Source organism: Pipistrellus hanaki, assembly GCF_964339955.1.
Source record: "Pipistrellus hanaki genome assembly, chromosome: 9".
Classification (NCBI taxonomy): Eukaryota; Metazoa; Chordata; class Mammalia; order Chiroptera; family Vespertilionidae; genus Pipistrellus; species Pipistrellus hanaki.
In genome coordinates, this window is record NC_140511.1 from 43,408,733 (window position 1) to 43,432,021 (window position 23,289).

The window sequence follows — 23,289 nt, forward strand, 5'->3', positions numbered from 1 at the left end:
TCTTTGTCTTATCCCTCCCTCAGGAGTTTGGGGAGAGCAAGGCTCTGGGGGCAGATCGGGTGCCTCAGGTGCTGCTGATGGTATTAACAATTAGGAGAGAAATGAGAGGAGTGGGAATGGGAAAGGAAAAGGAAGAGGGGGAGGGAGAGGGAGAGGGGGAGGGAGAGAGAGAGGGAGAGGGAGAGGGAGAGGGAGAGGAAGAGGGAGAGGGAGAGGGAGAGGGACCTGACACTTGACAGAGTCTAGGCAAACCTTGTCACCCATCCTGGCATGAGGTGGGGGATGTCTGCTGTTGGGAGGGATGGTGGCCTAGGACCCAACCCCACTTCTCTCTGGGATTGCCCACTTCCTGGAGCGGCGGTCTCCACCCTGGCAGGGGGGCCTCCACGGGGCCCTCCCACTGTACTGGCCCCTAAAGACCTGGATTCCAGTTCTGCTTCAGGCACCTCAGGGCAAGTCACTGTCCTCTTGGGTGCCTCAGTCTTCCCATCTCAGTCTTGCTCTGAGGATTAATGATTTGTCACCTGTCCAGTGCCTGCCCCTTCCCTGCCCCTGAGGGGTCAGGCTGCTTGGGTTCCCCAAAGCCTGACCCCCCAGACACAGCCGGGGAGGGACAGCTGTGGCCCTCTCTCCACGGATGCGCCTGCTCCGCCCTCGGTCTGGGCTCGTTGTTGGAGAAGAAGGGGTTGCATCTTAGGCTCCTTCACCCTGGGGGGGGGGGGGGGGGTGAGGGGGGAGGGGAGGGGACAAGTGTGCTGTCTGTCCTGAAGGTGCCTCCATGGCAACCAGGGAGTGGTCGGCCCGGGGGAGGGTGGGGGGAGCCCTGGATGGGTTCCCACGGCCTGCCGGCTTGTCCCTGGGGAGTCAGGAGACTTGGGCTCTCTGACCAGTCCCTTGGCCAAGAGTGAGTGCCAGGACGGTCCTGTGTTCTGGGGGAGAGCCGGGCGGTGGGGTACAAGGCTGGTGATGCTCATGCCCATGCCACAGACGGCAGGCCACTGAGGAGGGGCCCAGGGCTGGGCCAGCTCAGGGTGCCTGGGACCTTGTGCCCTTGTCCTCAGGCCTCTGCCGCCCGCCTTGCCCGCTGCTGCCTGCTCTGCCTCCCCATCTGCGCGCCCCGCCCGCCCGCTGTTCCCAGCCCTCTCTTCATTATCTGCCTCTATATTGCCTCCTGCCTCAGGCTTATCTCCTCCTGTCGCGGGGCCCATCCATCTCTGTCATTCCCCTGCTCCGGGCACACTCTCTCCCTCCCCGGGAGTCAGCCTGTCTGGGACTCGGTCCCTCCCTGCCAATGGCCTGTCTCCCTGGTCCCCCGGGCTCTGGCCAGCTCTTGTCTTCCTCCACCTCATGCGTCTCCCTCTTTCTGACGGTGTCTCTGCCGTCTGCTGTCTCTGGATCCCCTCTGTCCGTCTCTGCAAGCCTCTCTCTGCCTGGCCCTGCTCCCTCTGCCCTCCTCCGCCCCTGGCAGGCCCAGCCCTCCCTTCCTGCCGGCTGCCTCAGGAGCCCCTGACAATGCCCTCCGCCCCCAACCACCCCACCCCGCCCCCGGAGCCTTGTTGCTAGGCTTTGAGCTGGCAGCACCTGGCTTCCATAGCGACGGGTGCTTGGAAACCGAACGCCACATCTCCCGGTCCCATTAAGGAGTCTTTGTGGATTGAGCGCCTTCGGATCAATCAGGACAGGAAATGGGCTCTAAACTGCCTGTGGCTTGGGGAGAGAAGAGGGGACCATGGTCTCTGCCTTCTGGAGCTGGGGGGGGGGGGAAGGTTGGGGGTGAGAGGAGCTGCTCCAACTCAGAGGAGGGACTGAGAAGGAGGCTCCCAGGCCTTTTTGGGGAGACGCGGGTTTGCGGGGGCCAGGTTTGAGTTGCTGTTCCACTATTTCCAGCTGAGTGACAAATGGCCGCCTGTCCCAGGGCCTCCGTTTTATCAATTGTAAAGTCGGATTGAATGAGAAAATTCACCGTGTGGCCTGGCCCGCCCTCCCCTTTAAAGTTCGGGTTTAATTAGCAGAGAGCCGGGTGGTGGAGCCCCCGGCGTGGTCAGGGGTGCGAGCAGAAAGGTGGAGGCTGGCATGGGGGCCCACTCTGCCCTGGTATCCACAGAGGCTCCAGCCCACAGGCCACCGGGTTCTGCGGGAAACCCTGGTGCTGGAGTCCTGACGTCCCAGGCAGTTAGAACAACAGGCTATTGGGATCTTGGCCACCTACATCCTCCAGACTCTAACTCTCACCTTCAGAGCATGTAAGAGGGACAGACGCTTCCAATCATTAGAGCCTGGCCGGTTGCTCAGTGGTCAGAGCGTCAGTCTTCAGACGGAAGTGTTGAGGGTTTGATTCCCAGTCAGGGGCGCTCACCCCGGAGAAGAAGGCACAGGATCAGGGCTGCAGGCTCCCCAGCCCCAGTAGGGACACACGTGGGAGGCAGCTAATCCATTGTCCCCGTTACCTCGAGATTTCTTTCTCTCTCCCCCTCCTCCCGCCCTTCCACTTATCCTCTGGTGAGAATTGAAAAAACAAGACATGGGGTGTTATAATGGAGGCTCTGACTTTCTTAGAAGACAAAGCCTCTGTGAGTTCTCGGAGCCTCAAAGCCACACACTGGGGCCTCCCTAGGGCGTTTTAGGCATGGGGCCCTGGATCCCTGTTTGTGTTCTCCCTCTCTCTCTCTCTCTCTCTCTCTCTCTCTCTCTCTCTCTCTCTCTCCCCCAGTCTCTCTCTCTCTCACTCTTTCTCTCTCTGCTTAGAATTTTGTGCCTTGGTAGGCTTTCTCATGGGCTCAGCTCCAAGCAGCCCTGGTGTGTGTATGAGTGCACATATGTGTGCATGTCTGTACATGTGTGTGTATGAATGCACCTATCTGTGTGTGTGATCTGTGCATATGTGTACATGTTGGGGGGGGGCCGTGGCTGACTGCAGACTGAGGCACCCCGGGAACAGGCCAGCCCAGGAATACTCAGGGAGGGAAGCCTGGCAGCTTGCAGGCTGCAGCTGTCCAGGCCAGGCTGGGCAGGACTCTGGGCAGCAGCCCCGGGCCTGGATCAGGCCTGCCCTCCTCCACCACCCAGCTTGCTGGTCAAAGCTCAGGAGGAAATATCCTGGGGCTGAAGTCAAAGCAGCACAACAAATTCCTACAGACTGGAAGTCAGGAGGCACCAGTGAGGGGAGGCGAAGGGGTGGGTAAGGGCATGGGGCATGAGAGGAGTGGGCTCAGTGAGGACGGGGCTCAGTGAGGGGACGGGGCTCAGGGAGGACAGGGCTCAGTGGATGTTGCAGGAGAGTTTCTCACACGCACTCTCTCTGCATTGCCCCAGGCTCCTGAAGATACCGTGTTTCCCCGAAAATAAGACATCCTCCGAAAATAAGACCTAGGGCATGGAAAGATAAGACATCCCCTGAAAGTAAGACATAGCGCAACTTTGGGAGAAAAAACTAATATAAGACACTGTCTTATTTTTGGGGAAACAGGGTAGCAGTTGGGGTTGGGGAGCCTGAACACCTGAGCCCACTGCCTGTCCCTGGATGAGAGCCCAGAGCTGGGGAGGTTGGTAGAGCCGCTGAGAAAGCTGGGATCTGTCTTTCCTTTTGCTCATCTTCCTTCCTGGTTTCCATGGTTATTATGGCTCGGAACTGATCAGAGTCTGACAGGATGGCGGTGTGGGAGGAGTCAGCATCAGGGGTGGGAGGAGTGGGGTGAGGAGGTGAGGGTTAAGGGCCATGAAGGCCAGGACCAGGGCTCTGACTTTATCCTGTGGGCAATGGGGAGCCATGAGGGTGTGCGTGAGGCAGGCTGAGACTTGGGTGAGGAAAATATGATTCCAGCATCGAGGGCCTCAGGAGAAGAAGGCACAGGGTCCCCAAAGGAGACGTGCCCCCTCACCTCTCTGTGGAGGAGCATGTGACCATGCATACAGGGATGTGTGTGGGAGTGAGGGGGTGTGGATTGGTGGGAAGACAGTGAGCATGTATATGACTGAGTGGCCTGGGGGAGCCTTGTGTAGGGGAAGGATCTCAGGATTCATGGATGATAAGGAGCAGGTACCAAGGCCTAAGGTATGCTAAGGCCCAAATCCCTGGCCTTCAGCCTCCATGTAAGCCAGCAGGTCCTGAATTAGTCCTTGAGTAGAATCCTACAGGTTCCCTTCCCCTTCTAGGGTCATGCGGCCATCCATGTGCTGTAGGCAAGGCAAATGTACATGCAAATAACATGGAAATGATATGGAGATGAATGAGTCCTTTGGCCGACTCACCCCCCCACTCACGGGGCCCTGAATGCACTCAGCCTGTGCTCTTTTGAACTCCAGCTACTGTAGGGCATCTGGGAGCAGGCCCTGCTCACCCAGAATCCACATTGTCCCCAGCACTTATCTGCAGCCAGGTTCTTTCTCTGAGGGCCACTCCCACGTCCGGGCCCACAGCCAGCAGTCACACAGGGCTGGCCTGGCTAGTGGCTAGTGGCAGCACCTCTGTGTGGTGTGCATTTGGGTACACACATACTCACACATTTGCCCACACATTCATATATGAGTGCCCATATGTGCCATAGTGCCCAACTTGTGAACACACACAACTGTACACATATACCTGCATGTGTGCATACACATTCACACCTGCATACAGACACATACTTGTTTGCACACACACACATCTGCATATTCTATAGACACACACACATTTGTGTACACATACACAAGTTCAGCTATACCATGGAAGACTCACACAGCCTCACAGATAATTTTTCAAACTTGTACTCATTCTCTCCAGCCTTCACCACATCATGCTCACAGACCTGGATGCAGGGTCTTACACACACACACACACACACCCTCCCCACACAGATACCTAAAGGTGGTTTGCACCCATGGCCTCTTCAGAGCTGAAGTGCTGAGGGAAGGCTCTGGATGGACACAAACCCACAGAGAAGTCAGGTCCTCAGGATGCTTCTTGGATTGTCCCCTTGCAGGCCCCCTCGGAGGGTGGAGCCCTCTGTAGTCCACGGGGTCCACTCTAAGCCATGGAGAGACTGAGTCACACACACACTCTCCTAAGGAGCTTCCTGTATTGGAATCTGGTCCTTCCTCAGTCCTTGGGCCTGGTGAGCCTGCCTGCCAGGAGAGCTGCCTTCGGCCCACCTAGGCCTACCTGGGCCCTGCCTCCCTCCAGCTGAGCTGCCTGAGCCCTCAAAGAGAACCAGGCCAACCTTCACAGCTGCTGAGAAGTCTGAGACCAGAGAGGGCCAGAGCCTTGCCCGAGGCCACCCAGCATGTCAGGGCAGGGCTAGGTTTGAACTGGGGGTTCTGGAAGCCTGACCATGGTTAGCAGCAACAGGATAGATGCATGCCAGACACCAGACAGGCGCACAGAAGCAGGACACGTGGTCCTGGGGATGGGAGCAGATTTGTGGTGTATTGAGGGCCTGCTGGTTCCGTGGTCTCAGATGGAGCGATGGTAAGGGGGAAAGCCGGCTCACCCAATCCTGGGGGAGGAAGTGCCCGCAGAGGTGCCATGATTAGGAACAAGGGCGGGCCGGCCCCTGGACAGGGCCGGAGGTCAAGTGGCCCATTATCCAGGCTCTTGGCTGAGTCACCTTTTCTGAAAGAACCTACCCTGAGGGAGCTGGGCCACTGGGTACCTTAGAGTGGCCTGTAAGGTAGGGAGACAGAAAGGGGGGCGAGAGGGGCTGGGCCAGCCACCCTGGGGCTCAGTGGCTGGACTGCTGGGGACAAAAGGAGAAGTGGAGAAATTCTCACAGGCCCTTCCTGATGGGGTGGGGAGTGAATCCAAGGCACACATTTAAGCCTCATCACCTGGACTTGAATTTTGGCTTCCTACTCTCAGCTGTGTGACTATGGTCGCGTTCCTCAGTCATCCTGCGCCTCAGTTTTCCTTACCTGCAAGATATGGCTGGCTAATCACAGATCCTACCTTTTCCTGTTGTTGAGAAGATGAAATGTGAGGCACACAGCAAGTGTTTAATAAATGTTAAAGCCCCTCAGACACAGAGCCCCAAGCCCGCGGTAGGCCATCCCTGACCCTTAATTTCACGGTACTGAGATCAGCCAAGATTAAGGTGACCAGACGTCCTGCTCGGGACTTTTTAAAAACACCGCGGGACGCGGGACAAATTGTTAAAAATCGGGACTGTCCCGCCCAAAGCTGGACGTCTGGTCACCTTGGCCAAGATGCATCTAATCCAGGGTTTGTAAACCTGGAAGCATTTAAAAATATCTGGTATTGGTGGTGGTGGTGGTGGGGGGGGGGGGGGGTGGCCTCGGCATGAGCCAGGGTGAGAACCCAGCCCGGAATCACAGGATGTAGGCTCGGGGCGTGGAGGAGCCCTGGCCTTGGAGCAAGGGTCACTTTCTCCGTGAGAGCCCAGAAGGCTTGCCACGTGCCACCTGGAGGAGCCTCGGGGCCTCTTCTGGGAGGGAGCTGGTTGGAGAATTTCAAGGACTACATGGAGGGGATCTTTGCGAAAGGACTCTGGATCCTGCCAAGCATCAAAAGAAAGCAGTTTGTTTACTGAATCTAGTGTGTTGAATCATTTCACAGACGAGGAAAGCGAGGCCCACAGGAGTGCAGTGGCCTGCCCAGTCACACAGCACGTCTATGGCAGAGTTAGGACTCGAACCCGCTGAGGAATGCCTGCATCTGACGCAGTGGTTCCCAGCCTTCCTAATGCCGCGACCCTGTGATACAGCTCCTCATGGTGCGGTGACCCCCAACCATAAAAGTATTTTCCCTGCTCCTTCATAACTGTAATGTTGCTACTGTTAATGAATCGTAATGTAAATATCTGTGTTTTCCGAAGGTCTTAGGCGACCGTGCTAGCGGTTCTCAACCTGTGGGGGTCACCACAACATGAGGAGCTGTATTAAAGGGTAGAGGCATTAGAAAGGTTGAGAACCACTGAAAATGATTGACACAATGCAAATCTCTCCGAGCTGAGAGAGACACAGGTGTTCCTGGGGCCCCGGCTAGTGAGCTGAGGTATAAGAGACCAGGTAAGATTTCAGAAATAACTTCTCAAAGGTGAGTGCTGCTCAGCCAGCGTGGCTCAGTGGTTGAGCGTCGACCTATGAACCAGGAGGTCACGGTTTGGTTCCCAGGAGAGGCACAGGCCCTGGTAGCAGGCTCAATCCCTGGTCGCAGGAGGCAGCCGGTCAATGGTTCTCATCCTTGATGTTTTGATCTCTCTCTCCCTCTCCATTCCTCTCTGAAATCAATAAAAATACATATATTTTTTAAAAAGTTGAGTGTGTGGAGGTCCTGCCTAGGACTGAGAGCCCAGCAGATGGTAGCTGTGCCAGGCCAGGGCTGGCTCCTGGCTGTGGGGTCTGAGATGGCCGGCTGCCCCTGAGGAACAAAAGCTCTGGCCAGTGGCCCTAACAGATACGTTCTGGGTGCCTGTGTCCCACCGAGGGCATCCAGAGTCTCACCCCGACCTGGTGACAGGAGCCCGGGATTTGCCAACAGGTTTGTGCATTGGGCCCAGACGCACTTCTTACAATAGCCTTACATCAGGCACTCTCTTAACAGAGCAGGAAACTGAGGCCAAAAGGGGCAAAGGAGGGCCTTTTCTGGGCCAGAACCTCTACACATCTTAGCCCATGCCATGTTTTTTACAGTGTTAATAAGTAGGACAAATTGCCCCCAGTTTGAAGATGCAGTAAAATACATTGACTTGGCCTGGATCACTCCGGGATAGAGATGTTCCCTCCCCCTCCCCACACCCCCAGACATGACTCCCAGCAAAGACACAAATTGGACCCCGGAGGACTAAGGTAGCCTCCTGGGGGGGGGGGGGGGACGGAGGGGGCACTCTGCAGTGCCCCTGAATGATAAGCACATTAACAGGATCTGGAGGGCGCTGGGGCGGGGGGGTGGCATGGACAAAGGCTTGAAGGTGAGAATGAGTCATTCATCCATCTGAAAAGAACAGGAAGTGTAAATTTAAGGAATGGTGGGCAAAGGGCCAAAGCTGGGGAAATAAGCCAGGGCTGAGTGGCAGGCGGAGGGGCTGGGCTGTACTGTGCTGTGGGAGGGCATCACTCAGGTGTGTGAGCCGGGGAGGAAGCACGCCCCAAGCTGAGCCCCAGAGAGAGAGGTGGGGGGATCCTGGCACGAAGGGCCTTCCCCGGGGCTGGTGGCACAGCCTGGGTGCCAGGTGTCTGGACCGAGTCCTGGAGGACTGGGCCCAGTGACTCAACATGAATGAAATCACTCCCCTGGGAGAAAGGGCCCCGATGAATCAGCCCAGTGAGGTGGGCAGGCTGGGAGGCTGGGGGCTCACTGAGTCACCTGCCAAGGGGGGAGGGGAGAAACGCAGAGAGGGGGACACACACACAGTGCGGTGGGAAAGATTCGGGTCAGACCACAGCGAGGGCTGTCAGGACTCTGGCTGTCCTTCCGCCATTCTCGGCGTTGATTCTTCTGGCCGTCTTGTCAAGGAGATGAGAAAACGGAGGCCGAGAAATCCGGGAGCGGGGAGTCTCACCAAGGTCATGCAGCAAGTTCTTGGCAAAGGCCCGGAGTGACCCAAACGCATCCTCTAGTCCAGACACGTCTCACCGCCGCAGCTGATCTCATGCCAAAGCGAAGGATAGGAACCGGGTGGGCTGGGGCAGAGAAAGCTAGCCCGGGCGACCTCGTATCCCATCCTCCCAGCCAGGCTGACCGCCAAGTAGGGCCCGGCTGCGCCGCCGCGGTGGGCCAGCAGGGGGCGCAGGAGCGCCGCGGCTGCCGCAGGCGCCCGGTGCAGAGGCTCTGCGGAGAGGTGCGCTCCGCGAGCGAGCGCGCGCGGGTCCAGCGCCCAACTGCGGACCGCGTGCCCCGGGGCCTGCAGCCGCTCGGGCTGCCGAGGACGCCGCTGCAGACCGGCACGCCCGGTGCTGGGGTTCCAGGGCTCCTACCCCCTCTCAGGAGCCGTGCGTCTGCCGGTGTGTGCGTCCGTGTCTGTGCGCACGTGTCCCCTCCACAGATTTGCTACCGCTCCAGGATCTGTGCGTCTTAGCGCATCCTCCAAAATTCTCCCTGACTTCACCATTTTTTTTTTTCCTGGAAGAGGAGCAAGCTCGGGCTCCCTGTAATTTGTCAGCGAGGGCCCCTTCCCCTCTCTTTTACCCCATTCCTCCCCCCTCCCCGCCTCCCCCCCCCCATCCCCCACACTACCCTTCCCTGCGCTTTGCCCTGGGGCGCTGGTCTGGCTCCGGGACTTCCCAGGCGGCAGGGAAGAGGATGTGAGCGGAGAGGACCGGGGCTCCGGGAGACGAAAGGAGCGGCAAAGGGGCCGGAGCCGGGAGCGCAGGCTGGGAGCCGGCTCCCTGGCCGGGTCTCGAGTCCGGAAGACTTGGGGGCGGGGAGGTGGGGGATGGGGAGAGCTGGCGGGGGGTCGGGTTGGTGTCCGAAGCCCGGCCGAGCCGGGAGGTGCTGTCCAGGGTGGCGGGGTGTGGGCGGGGCGGGCGGCGGGGGCGGGGACAGGGCGGGCCGGGGCGGGGCCGGGAGGACGGAGCGCGGACCCGGCGAAGCTGCCGCGGAGGCGCCGACCGAGCGCAGCGGCCGGGCCGGCGGGCGGGCGGGCAGCTGCGAGCATGGTCCTGGTGCTGCACCACATCCTCATCGCTGTTGTCCAATTCCTCAGGCGGGGCCAGCAGGTCTTCCTCAAGCCGGACGAGCCGCCGCCGCCGCCGCCATGCGCCGACAGCCTGCAGGTAGGGGCCCTCCGCCCGCGCCGGCACGAGGAGCCGCGGGGACGGTCAGCGTCCGCCCGGTCCTCCCGGAGCGCTCGGCCGCCGGCCCCAGCCCTCCGCGGGGGGACACCCTGCCCTCGGCCTGAATCCCACTCCCTCGCTGCCTGCAGCCCATCCCGGAGCCCGGGAAGCCCCCGCTCTCAGCCCAAACCTCACCCCGGACTCTGAGCCCCTTTGGGATCCAGACTGCGTCCAAGCACCGAACTCCCCGTACTCGGTGGGACCCCACGTCCACCCCGAAGGCTCTGCTCACGTCCAGAACCACCTGCCTCCCTCCCAGAGGAGCGGAGGAGCCCTGCCCCAACCCCCGAACCCCCAAACCCCCAAACCGCTGCCATGTGTGTCAGACTCCGGGCACAGCCAGCACACCTGAGCCCGCAGCCCTCAGGCAGGACCCCAACTCCGGACGGGGGCCTCACTCCAAGCCCCTGCACCTCCACTCCACCGCCTCACCTGTGCCCGCACCCAGGTTCCCACTCAAACATCTGGACTTGGGTCCTCACCTGGGACCCTACTCCAGGGTCCCAGGGCCTCCTCCTCCCAGCACGTTCCTTCCTCCTCCTCCTCCTCCTCCCCTGCTCCTGCTGTTTCTCCCCCCCCCCCCCCTATATAAGGTCTTTTAGTCTCTTCCCGGCTGTCTCCCCCTCTCCTCTTGTTTATTTCTGAGTGTGGTGGTCCCACTTTATCCTCTGTTCTCTCCCCCGGCTTCTCCGCATCTATCTGGGCTTCTCTGTTTCTCTCGGGTTTGGCCTCTTTGCCCATGTGCCCACCTCTCTTGGTCTGTCCTCGGCCCACCCTCCCCCAATTTCCCTACGTCTCTCTCTTTGTCCTGGGGTCTTTCCCTGTGGTCACCCCTTATCCCTGCCTCTGCTGTGGGGTGAGGAGGGGCAGGCTCAGAGTGCTGGGCTGGCTTCCCCAGGACCTCCACCTCTCCCATGTTGCCAGGCATGACATGGTGTGGGCACTGGTGGGGGGGAGTAAACATGGAATGTGTGGTCCTTGGACGGGGCCCAGGGATCTAAGGTGGGTGGGGGTGGTGCGATGGGGTGCCGGTTTATAACTTATAACCCCCCCTCATCCCCGCTGTCCTGGTCTTGAGTGGGGACAGCTGGGGCCGTGGGATGGACTGCCATCTGGTGTCCGTCACCTGTGGTGGGGGGCACCCAGGGCTGGGTGAGTGGGGGTGTGTATTTGTGTAGGGCAGGCTGACTTGGATATGTTGGGTGTGCCTTGTGTTTGATCATGTGTGTTGTGTCATGCAGTGTTGTGTGTGTCTTTGTGAGTGGGGCTGTTTGGAGGGGTTCTTGGGGGCTCAGGGTGAGTGTGAGGATTGTGTCCGGCATGGCATGCTGTGTGGCTAGGAAGGAGGCTGCATTGGGGGTAGGAGTGGCAGGCAGCTGTACACATGACTGTTATGTGTACAGGGAACTTCTGTGTATGTGGCTGTGTGTCTGTCAACGCGGGGGGAGTTGTAGGGGCAGCTTGCATGGGGCATTGCATGTGTGATTGTCTATGTTGTTGGTTGCTGTGTGTTGCCAGGAAGGGCCACGGTAGGGGCCTGAGGAAAGGTTTCATGAATGCAGAGGGGATGGCATGGGGTGTGTGTGTGTGTGTGTGTGTGTGTGTTTGCAGCCTGGGTGACTGGCTTAGAGTCACTATGTACAGCCTCGGCTTGCTTGGGAAATAGATTAGGACCTGCCTGTTGGTGTTTGAGGGTCATGTGTCTGTGCGGTGGCTGTTGGAGCAACTCTGGGTGGGAAAGAATGCGGCAGCTAGGGCTGAGGGGTTCAAGGCTGAGTGTGAGTGTGAGTGTGTGTGTGCGCACACACACATAGTGGGGAGGCAGTGTGCAGGCAGGATTGTCTATGCTGAGGGGCTGTGTGTGGCCACAAACGTGACATCTTGGTGTGACATTAGGTGTGCACACTATCTATGCAGGGTGTGTCTCTCTGTCTGGGTGGTGTGTGTGTTGAATTTAATTGGATGTGTGTCCGTGGTTGGGGAGGTGAGTGTGTGGGGGGGAGAGGTGCATGGAGGGAGGCTGAGTGTGAGTGTGGTGTGAAGTGTGGGTGTGTGAGCTCTGTGACTTCTCGGTGTGACATGTGGATTGTGTGGTCTTTTCTCCCTGTGAGCCGTTTATGTGCGTGGAGAGGCGTATGTGAGGGGTATCAGGGAGGTTAAGGGGTGTGTGGGGTGGAACGTCCCTCGGGGGGTAAGAGAGTGTGTGTGTAAGGTGTGTGGGGTGAGGGACGAGGCAGGCACGTTTGGGGTGTGCGGGATCCGGCAGGTGTCCCCTCAGGCTTGTGGAGTGACATGTGCGCAGGGAGGGCTCGGCTGCCATCCTGTCCTTGCTTTCCTCCCGATCAGGTCCCCAGAGATGCCCGGTGACGTTCTCTCCCGGCCCCCTCGGGCCAGGCTGCGTCTACCCTTTGCCCTTCATTCCCCTCGCTTTGACCAAGGCCTTTGTCTTGGGTTTCCGGCTGAGCAGGCGCTGGACAGGCAGGCGGCGGGCGCTGTCGCGGCCCGGGAACCTTTGTTCTCTCCCTCTGAGCCTGTCTCGTGTGCTGGGCCGGGCTTCGGAGGAGGGTGGGGAGAGGATGCACGTGTCGCAGGGTCACTGTGTTTACTGCCACCTCGCAGTCTCCGCGGAGAGCAGGCCGGCCGGGCCGTGACGCCTGGGTGGTGACCGGATGGCACGTCCCTGGTGCCAGAGCACGGGCCCGGCCGGGAGTTGGGTGAGTTTGCCAACCAGGAGGTCTTCGTCCCCTGGCTCCTGTCCCCTCCAGGGTGCTGAGCAGCAGGTGCCCCCTTCTGCTGGCCTATCCTCTTCCCTTCCCTGTGTGGCCCCAGGGCAGGCCCCAGGGCTGGGAGATAAGCAGGCAGACCTTGGTTGTCTCCACCTTTGCTGATTTACATCTGCTGGGGGCAGTAGTCCCTGTCCCCACAGAAACCCTTATCTGAAAAAGGAGGCCCTGTCATTCCTCTGGGGACCCTCTCGTCTAATGGGGGCGATCCTGTCAGTAGGAAGATGCAGGTCGGACCCTCCAGAGAAAACTGCGAGGAAACACTGCTGGCCAGCCTGCTGGCGGGTATGGGAGGGCGTGGAGGACAGGACTTATGGTCGGAAGGCACAGAGACTGCCAGAGTTAGTCAGGGGAAGAGGCTGGGGCCAATGCCCCAGCCTCACATTCCAGAAGGTTCTCTGAAGTGAGTGGGCTTGAGCTGGGCCTTGGGTGAACAGAGAAATGTGGTCGAGGCTGAGGAAGATTCTGGCCCAGCTACCAAGGGGGATCTTGAACGCCGCTGATCCTTCCCAAGCGATACTGTACGGCGTTGGACGGCCACCATCCTCAAGCTTCCACATCCGAGCTTTCTGCCCACCCCACTGTCTCTTGCCTGAGTCATCGTCATGTTTCAGGTCGCTCTCTCCAAATTCCAAGCTCCTTTCACCAGCTTCTCACTTAGCAGATTAACGCGTTCAGTCGTCTGAAAGCATTTCCCGGGCATCTGCCAGGCACCAGGCAGGCTCAGTTTTAGGAGCTAAGGTCAGTGCTAAGCGGTGAGCAAGCAGGCCTCATGGGGCTCCCACCTTCTGTGTCTGAGGAACCCTGTCTCCCTGGCCCAGCCGCACTGTCAGCCCCCAGGCCCTGGGCAGGTGGCCCTTCCGTCCGCGTCTCCCCCCAACTGCCCATCCCGGGGTTCCTGAGCTGGGCTGGCCATAGCCCAGACGCTCATGTCAGCCAGCAGGTGCTGTAACCCTCTGTATGGTCCCCAATTGTCATCTAGGGAAACCGAGGCCCAAGCGGAGGGCGGGGACTTTAGGCAGCCTCCTCTGGAGGCCCTCCTTTCACCAGCATCACCAGAGGCCAAGAGGCGTCAGGGAACGCGCCCAGTTTCACAGCGAGGTGGCAGGGCCAGTCCCAGAATAGAGCTCTCCTGGCCGTCAGGCTGGGCTCCGGCCCCAGCACCACGCTGCTCCCTGGCTGGCCACCGTGATGCCTGCGGTGGGTAAATGATTATTAATGACCCCTCTGGCTGGGAGACAGGAAATGCTGCCCAGCCACAGCTGGGGACCTGCTCCCTGCCAGCCCCAGCCAGCCCTGCCCGCCCTGGCCGTGGTGCTGGTATCGATGCTATCTCCCATCGCCGTGGCCTTCATGCCTCCTGATCATCCACCCCCCTCTTCTCTCAGGGATAAAGGACAGACGGGGACAGAGCTTTCCCTCCCACATCGCTGTCTTTCTCCACTTTCTCCAACCCGATTCATCTCCATGTTCTTCCCTGCCACAAAACAGCCAGAAGCAGCTCCTCCTCCAGGAAGCCTTCCTGGAATACACCGCCAGCCCCTCCAGCGTCTCATCCTGGGTCCTGGCCACCGCATCTCCTGGTGCCTCTCTGGTGGTTTGCTCTGATGCTCCCCCCAGGGCTGGGCTGGGGACTTCCTGTGGCCTGTCCTCAGTTTCTGTCATAGAACTGACATGGAGGATCCTCCCAGATGTTTCCTCCAGGAAGTCCCCAGCCCCGCCCGCCCCGCCCCGCCCAGGGACTCTCCCTTCCTCTGAGCACCCCAGCCCCACCTGCCCATGCCACATGCTGTGTCCTTCCAGGCCTTCATAGGGGGCCATTAAGTGAGTCCCTACTATGTGCCCAGCAGAGAGGATAGGCAGAGATGAGCACAGTGTGGGCCCTACTATGTGCCCAGCAGAGAGGATAGGCAGAGATGAGCACAGTGTGAGCCCTACTATGTGCCCAGCAGAGAGGATAGGCAGAGATGAGCACAGTGTGGGCCCTACTATGTGCCCAGCAGAGAGGATAGGCAGAGATGAGCACAGTGTGGGCCCTACTATGTGCCCAGCAGAGAGGATAGGCAGAGATGAGCACAGTGTGGGCCCTACTATGTGCCCAGCAGAGAGGATAGGCAGAGATGAGCACAGTGTGGGCCCTACTATGTGCCCAGCAGAGAGGATAGGCAGAGATGAGCACAGTGTGAGCCCTACTATGTGCCCAGCAGAGAGGATAGGCAGAGATGAGCACAGTGTGGGCCCTACTATGTGCCCAGCAGAGAGGATAGGCAGAGATGAGCACAGTGTGGGCCCTACTATGTGCCCAGCAGAGAGGATAGGCAGAGATGAGCACAGTGTGGGCCCTACTATGTGCCCAGCAGAGAGGATAGGCAGAGATGAGCACAGTGTGGGCCCTACTATGTGCCCAGCAGAGAGGATAGGCAGAGATGAGCACAGTGTGAGCCCTACTATGTGCCCAGCAGAGAGGATAGGCAGAGATGAGCACAGTGTGAGCCCTACTATGTGCCCAGCAGAGAGGATAGGCAGAGATGAGCACGGTGTGGGCCCTCATGTTCTGCCACACATCACCCCATGTGCGAGTAACAGTGTATCTGCCCCGTATCAGGCAGATAGACCCAGCTATCTAGCTCTTGGTGGGCAGCTGATGGGAGGCAGGAGGGGGCGTGTGTCGTGAGGGCACTGCTGGAGAGAAACCAGGGGCCCTGGTGGGGCAGAGCCAGGCCCCCAACTCAGCCCAGGGAGAGGGAGGGGCCCGCCGGGGATTTTCCAGGAGGAAACATATGTAAATGGGGAGCGAAAGGAGAGCCAGGAGAACGTTCTGGGCAGAGAGAAGGAGAGAATGGCAAACGTGAAGGCTGGCTGGTGGCAGACGGAGAAGGGAAAGTGTGGCTCCACCGTTCTGTGAGCAGGATCCTGGACTCTGGGGAGGCTGCGTAGGTGGGACGGGGGTGCGAGGAGGCGGAGAAGCACTGAGAGAGGCCAGGGCTGGCGAGGCTGGCAGGGACCAGCTTGTGCCGGGCTTAGAAGGCACGACCAGGGATTCGGACTTTTCCCAGGAGGGTCCGGGCGGTGGGGGAGAGTTCAGAGCAGGGCAGGGTGGCTCAGCCCTGTGTGTTGGGGAGCCCCTTGGGCCCTGGGAGGAGAGAGACCGTATCGAAGGAGTGAGGGGGGAGGGGGCTGCCTGTGCGGAGATGGTGCAGTGTGGTCCAGACAAGGGATGAGGAGGCTGAGACAGAGAAATGTCAGGGGTAGAGGGGAGGGGGCTGGGAAGTACGGAGTGGGAGAGGGAGTTGGTCAGCTGTGGAGGTGAAGGGAGAGAGAGAATGCTGCCCCTGGTATTTGGATGAGGAAGGACAAGGGTTGAGGGCCTGCGTCAGGGCCCTGTAAGGACCAGAAGGCTCAGGAAGGCCTCCCATGTCAGCAGCTTTGAAGCTAATGGAGACGGGGAGACCCAGCCGTGCTCGGTAGCGTGGGGACTCAGAAATGCCCCGGGAAAAGAGTGTTCAGAGGGCAAAACCTGAAACAATCTGTGAAGCGCAGTACTTAATAAAATCCAAATCTAGAAGTGCACGCGTACATTGCTAAACGAGTTAAAATGTTTATGAAAATGCTAAACAGACGTGATGGCTCTAATATCATTCCTAAGCCTCAAGTGCTCCTCCACTTTGGACCTGCTGCCTCTGGGGTGGCTGGACCCTGGGGGCCCAGGACCTCCTGGTCTTGTGTTTGGAGCCCTCCTCAGAGGAGCCTGCCCTCTGGCTGGTGTTCTCCTGTCCCCGCCAGAGGGAGTTGGCCCCTGAGGCCCCCCCATTTATGGTTGCCTTTACTTGGGGGGCCTAGGCTCAGAGTTAGGGAGAGGGGGAGAGCAAATGAGTTGCAGGCGTCGAAGGTAACTCTCCGACAAGCTCTGCAGGGTCCAGAGCGCCAGAACATGGCCCTCTCGGAGCTGGGCCCTGCTTGGCTCCCACTCTGACAATCTTGCGCTAGGCCGTGTTCTGGGCTGCGTTTTCTCGTCTGTAACAGGAGGGAGCTGGGGGTCAGTATCTCCAGGGAGCTTACGAGCTCTAGGGATGGATGACAGACTCGAGCATTGTCCGTCTGTGGGGATCCAGCCGTCCACCACTCTCAGCTCCCGGTCAGGGCCGCGTGGAGGCGTGGCTGTGCGGTTCCGACATTCTGTGACTTTAAGATTCCGGGGCTCCAGGAGCCGAAGATGCAGACATTCTGTGAATCCAAGATTCTGGGACTTGATGATGTGATGATTCAATGATTCTAAATGGGGCTGCTGGGAAGAGCTGCAGCCACCTGCCTTGCTAATGCCGATGTTCTGTTATTAAAGCAGAACGAGAAGCAGCGGGGACAGTAGCGTGGGGTGGCGGGTGCCCCCGCCGCCGGGGAGCGCGGAGCTTGGGATAGGTGGGGAACGAGAGGGTCACACAGGCTTTCTCCGGCCCTCACAGAACTGGAGCGTGTGCACGTGTGAGACCGGCCACTCCCCGAGCCGGCAGGGTGAGCGGCCATGTCCTTCAGCCCCGCCTCCATTCCTCCACAGTTCAGATTATGGCAGAGAAAGGAGCGCCCTTGCCTCCCGGCCCCTCAAGTCTCCGGGCAGAAATGTCAACAGGAGGAAGGAGAGTCCTGCTCGGCCCCCTCCCCCCGGCAGCCTGGCCTGAGGGGGAAAACAGGACATGAACGCTTCCTGGACACAGACCCGGAAACACACAAACCCCTGCCCGTGAGGGCCCTGAGTGCAAGGGCTTCCGACTAGGGTAGAGGCCAGAGCAGCCAGAGGGGCAGGGTAGGCAGCGGCACCCCTGGAGTGCAGGCCCAGGAGGGAGAACCCTGCTTCTGCCCTGGGGGTGTCTGGGGAAGGGCCTGGGGAAGGGGGGTGGGGTCCCAGGCCAGGATGCTGGAGAGCGGATGACTGATGGGAGTACAAGGCTGGCCCATCCGTCCAGTGGTTTGCTGCCCCTTGGGCTGTGCACGTGCCTCAGCCCCCACACCGCAGCCAGGCTGGAGAGGAGGAAGCCAGCCCCCAGAGAGCCCGCCGGGGCTGGGGGGTCCTCAGAAGCCCAGCACCACTGCCTGGTGCGCAGATCAGGTGACAGAGGCGGTGAGCAGCCCCACGTCACACGGTACAGCAGAGCCTGGAACCTGGCTTCCTGATTCCCAGTCCTGGGTGTCCCCGCTTTCCCTCGGAGCCCCTGGAGAGCAGAGTGGAGGCAGGACTCAGGTTGGGGGGCAGGGGAGCGAGTCCTTGTCTGTCTCCCTCGGTCTCTCTCCTCCCACGGGCCAGAAGGCAGATGGGGCGGTGACAGCTGCTCCCTGTCATCCACAAGGCCCCATTGTCTTCCTCCCCCTCTTGGCCCTGAGGACAGGGTCCCCGCAGGGAGCCCTCCCCAGCTGCCCAGCCCACAGCGGGCCTCCCTGGGCTTGTCCTCTCTCCCCTCAGCCCCTCTGCTCTTCCTGCCGTCCCACTCCTCACTCCCATCTCTGCTGCCCCATCCGTGTGGTCTCCATCTCCCGTGTCCGGCTGTCCTTGTGTGCCAGCCCCTCTCAAACGACAGACTTGGAAGGGCCCTAGGAGATCGTCAAGTCCAACCCTTTCATTCTCCAGAGGAGGAAGGCAGCTCAGAGCCCGGAAAGCTCTGAGGGGAAGTTGCACCGTAGGCTGAGGCAAGGGCCTGGGCCAGGAAGCACACTGCCCTGGGCCTCCAGCCTCTCGGGTCTGAGCACGGTGTAATGACCAGCCTGACAGGCGTCTCCCTCCAGCCCTGGGCTCCTCTTCCTTCCTCTTCTTCGCCCAGATGACTCTCTTCTCCGTCGCGGTGCCCGCTGCCTGGCGGGCCCAGTCCTGGGGACACGCCCCAGAGCTCAGGACTCCATCACTGGAGTGTGCTCCCATGCTCACATGGACACTCACGGCCCCTGGTGAACATCGATGTCTCTGGTTAGGAGGCTGCCCTGGAACCTAGTGTTCTCTTCCAGGAAGTCCCCCGGGACCTCTCTGCAGACGGTCTTCCTCCCACCAGACCCTTTGTGACAGCGGAGTTCTGTGAGCCTAGGTTCCGCTTCTGTGACCCCGAGGGCATGGCCGAGTCTCCCCTTCGCCCTGGAGCCCCTCCTGCAGCGCCCCCCCGCCCCCCCCCGTTTCCAGGAGGGGCTCAGCTTCCTGCGGCGGGGTGGGGAGGGCCCCGAGGTCCCCAGAGGACGTGGGACAATGGGTAGGTGGTGATAGATGAGACACTGCGTCTTCCCCCAAACAGGCTCCACCCTCCCCAGGCCTCCCGGCTGGTGTCTGGGGCACAGCCCTGGCCTGTGGGTCCCTTGAGACGAGAGGGTCTGATTCCACACCCTTGACCTCTCAGTGCTGAGGGCAGAGAACGAGAACCCCTGGCCCTACTGTCGCAGTTCTCTAACCGGGGGCTGGGGGCCAGGTCCCCAGGGTGCCAGGAGCATCTTAGCCGGGTGGTGAGGTCCTGGGGCCTCTGGGGGGGTGGGGGGCAGGAGGGGGGTTCTGGGGGAGCTGAGGATGCCTAGCGGAGGCTCCCCTCATCCTGTCCACCTTCCCCATGGGTGAATGCCTGAAGTTGGAGACCAGGAACCAGAGGGCGCAGGGCCGCCAGGGAGTGACGCGAAGCTAGCTGCCCCTCTCGAGGAAGGGGAGGGGGGGGCTGTCCCAGGCGGTGCAAGTGGGGAGGGGGGTGGGCAGAGGCCCGGGGAAAAGCGGGCTCAGGCTTGTGGACAAAAGGGATGGGCTGTGGGGTCAGGCACTTATCTCAGCCCTCGTCATTTCCTCCGCCGGACACGGCTGGGTTGGCGGGGTCATCGCACAGAGGGAAGGAACAGGCCGGAGCCAGTGCCCCCGGAGCCAGGCCCTCCCGTGGACTCGGACCCGGGGGTCACCCTGTCACGTGCTGGCCTGCCGTCAGTCCCCTGTAGAGGCCCGGCCGCGTGGCCACAGTCATCGGGGAGACGGCCACACCCAGCCCCCTGCTCGGCACACAGGCCCCCCTACTTCCCCCCTTCCCCCCCATCGTCCTGGGCCAGGCTCAGGCCCAGCTGCAGGCCTGGCCGAGCCGGGGACCCCCCAGGACACAGGGACATGCGGCCCAGCCAGACACCCTGCCCCAGCCACCCCGCAGGCACCCGCACGCACGCCAGGTGCAGCTCCCGTCGCCCCCGTGACCCGCGGATTCCAGCAGTGGTGGGCAGGCATCCAGGGCCTGGGCGAGAAGAGGGGCGCCAGGCAGGGAACCAGCCCCCCCCCATACCAGACGGCGCCCTCCCCCAGCCCGCGGAGTGCCTGAGGCTGTTTGTTTCCTAGCAGGGACGGGTGTCTCATCCTCCCTCCCCCTCCCCGTCCCCACCACACGCTTCCAAAGCTGCCAAATCAAATCAGCCCCTGCGCCCGCGCCAGGCTGGCATGGCGGCCAGCAGCTGACGGGAACGGAGCCAGGCTCAGAATATCCCGCCGCCTGTGCCTGTCCCAGGCCCGGGTGTGCGTGTTGGGTGGGGGAGGGGGTGGGGAGGGGCAGCCGGCAGAGAGGCCGGGGTTTCTGGGCGCCACCTGGCTGGTGGCTCCTGGCGATCAGGTGGGCAGCCCCCGGTGTGCCCCAGCCTTCGCGGAGCTGTGGGGGTGGTGCTGATGGGAGGCAGGGTGCGGGGCCCATTTGGAGCCCGGACACCTGGGCGCCAGGCTGGGGTTGGAGACTCACACACGTGATCATATACATTTAGGATTCACCGAAACCCTCGCTGGGAGCCCAGCCCAGTGACTGTGTGAGCCGGACACAATCCCACGTCACGGACGGGGAAGCTGAGGCATAGAGAGCGCTGGGGAGGTTCCCTGGAGAGAAGCGGAAATGGAGGGGGCCTGGGAACGGGTAACAGCGTGGCGGGCTCCTGTCTGAGGGGCGCTTGGCTGCAAGGAAGAGCCGGGCCCTGTTCTCGGAGTTGAGGGGCAGAGACGAGGCTGGAGCTAGGGAGCTCGGAGAAGCCAGGAGCAGGAGGGGAGTGTGGGGGGAGAGCAGGTGCAGTCAGGCCCGGCTCCCCGGACGCGGCTCCCTGTGGACAAGAAGCCGGGGCCTGTGGGGACGGGGTGGGGGAGCAGGCTGGGGAGAAGGGGAGAAGGACCCGCACACCTGAGCCCCTGGCCTTCTTGTCTCTGCAGCCCACCGGGACCTCCCTGCACAGGAGCCAGTGCCCCGAGGAGGTAGAGACGCCGGACTGGAGGTGAGAGCTCGGCAGAGGGAGGAGCGGGCGAGCTGGAGGGGGCGGGGGCACAGGCTGGCATCTGCCTGAGCATTGCCCTCGCCCCTGGGAGAACTGGGAGGCTGGAGCCGAACCCAAGCCCCACCCCCTCCAGCCTAGGGTCACCCCCCCACCGAGACCACCAGCCCCACCCTACGGGTGCCTGGTGGGTCCTGAAGATGGGCCCTCCCCTTAAATCACCGGGGAGCCATTTCAGACTCCTCCCTCATCCTCCCCATCCTCACCCAACTATTCTCGGTGGATTCTCTGCCCGGAGTGTTCCGGGAGTTTCTCTCCTCCTGTCCAGTCTGCTGCCTGCCCCAGGCCCCGGCTCGTCACCTGCCCCCGGACAGCTCATGGCTGTCTGCTTTTGGTTGTCCCCATCCTCCATGCCGCAGCCAGAAGGATCTTCCTACCATGCAAACCTGAGCTGTCACTTTTCTGCTAAAAAATTCTCCATGTTGCCCACCGCCTGCTTCTTCTGCAGCTACCGCCAGGCCCCAGTTCTCCTTTCGTACATGCCCGCCTCCCAGAACCACTCCCGCTGGCCTCTGCCCGCCTCCGCTTCCCCACTCCTCCGGGCTCAGCTCTAGCCTCCCCTCCTCCGGGAAGCCCTCCCGGCCGCACTCCCTCCTCCGAGCTCTCGGTCCGGGCAGCGGGGTCCTGGGGCGCTCCGCTCTCTGTGCCGTCAGCGCCCGTGCTCTCCATCACGTGACTCTGTGTCTCCCCCTCCGCACCGTAGCTCCTGGAGCCGGGGACTGTGCTTCTTCTCGTTTCTGATTCTCAGGGGGTGCGTTTGCTTTGAACTGAGGGCTGCCACCCCAGCCCCTGACCACGCCTTTGGGTGCCTCTGGGGAGTCTTCCGTGTTCAGAGGAGCATGGAGCAACAGAAATGGGGGGGCCTGGGGACGGTGAAGACAGGCATGGAAGAGGGGGTGTGTAAAATGGACCAAGCAGCAAGGCCAGCCGGAGCCCACGCTCGTGCCCATCCTGGCGAGAGGAAGTGGGGGGGAGGGGCTGCGGCTGGATCAGCCCCCACCCTGTGCCAGGAGCTGCAGACACACTTCCCTCCCGGCCGCCCTCCGAGGTGGGGGCTGTTATTTTCATATTCGGGGCAGCTGAGGCCTATGGGGTCACATGGTGAGTGAGACGGGGCAGGACTGTGAGTGGAGTCCAGCTGTGCCTCTTGCCCAGCCTCGCTCTCTCCCCGCCCTCCGTGAACACAGGGCCTGCGGCGCGGAGGGGTCAGCATGGGCCCACTGCGGGGACATGGGGCCAGGCCCTGAGAATGTCCCCTCAGCTGGGAGCTGGGGAAGGGGGTGGAGAGTCGTTATTAATTTATTTATGGCCCTGGCATTCCCCGGGGCGGGGCCCCCTCCAGAGCTGAGGCAGATGGCGCTCTCGGGAGCCAGCAGTGTCTCTGCCGCCGCAGCCGCTGCCACCGGCCAGGGGAGACTGTGCTTGCTGTCCTCCCAGGAGGCCGGGAAGGGAGAGGGTTTTGGAGCAGCTGGGAGAAGAGGGCAGTGGGAGCTGGGCCCCGGGAGGAGGCCACGGGCCCAGGCTCCTTGTTTATCCTCTGCACAGCCCGCTGTGCCTGAGCCCTCGGCCCTGCTCCTGGCAAGTTTAAGTCCTGCCCTCCTCCCAGCCCTGCCATGGGGCCTCTCTGGGTCAACCCCATTCGGTCCCTTTCTCTCTTCTCTCCCCACCTTTCCTTTGTCTGGGTCCTAACCAAGGATCTTAGGCTTTAAGGCCCTCAGCTCTCAGCTCTCCTGCCCTCCTCCCCCACCCAATCCGTAACCCACACCCACCCAGAAGATGGCAGCTGCCTGCCTGACCTCTTGGCAGAGCTTACTCTATTCCTGGGTGCGGTTAGCACCCCATCCTGAGTGCCCAGGCCCATGTTCAGCCCTGCTGGAAGAGATGGGTTGCCACCCTTGGCATAGAAAAGACAGGACTGGAGAGAGTAGGGACCCTGAGGTGTTGCCCAGACTATAGGGGCAGCTGGAGGGAAAGGGGGAAGGGGCATGGGGAGACAATGAGGAGCCCTCCCTGGGGAGATAAGACAGCCTTATCTAGAGAACAGTCTATGGGGTCAAATGGGCACGAGTTCAAGTTCACCACGTCCTGAGTATGTGAACTTGAGCGAGTCCCTCAACCTGCCTGAGCATCAATCTCCTCACCTGCCAAGGGGATAAGAAGCTCCATCATTGTTGGACATAATCACTTATTAGACGTAACCAAGAGGAGCTGCTGGGAGAAGTCACCGGGGCAGCATTGTGCCGTGCCTGCCCCCCGCCGGTCCCTGGAGGGAGCTGGCACCCTCCCTGCTTCCCTCAAGAGTGAGCCCCTTAGAGCCAGGACTAGGCTGTGAAGTGTGAGACGGGGTGCACTGCGGTGGGGGGGGGGTAAGCTGGGGTTCATGAAGGTCCTGTGGGCACCGCACATTCCTCTGGCACCCCCAGCATGACAGCCAGGAGAGCAGGGC

The 23,289-nt window shown here is 61.1% G+C and overlaps 1 protein-coding gene across 1 annotated transcript in view; it reads left to right on the plus strand.

Annotated features, from left to right (window-relative positions):
* Positions 1-23,289, plus strand: part of PDE2A (phosphodiesterase 2A) — an 87,676-nt gene that overhangs the window by 16,677 nt on the left and 47,710 nt on the right. Inside the window, exon 2 of the mRNA XM_084894169.1 lies at positions 9,639-9,708. Coding sequence (XP_084750295.1) covers positions 9,639-9,708 — 70 coding nt within the window. The remainder of the gene's footprint in view (positions 1-9,638; positions 9,709-23,289) is intronic.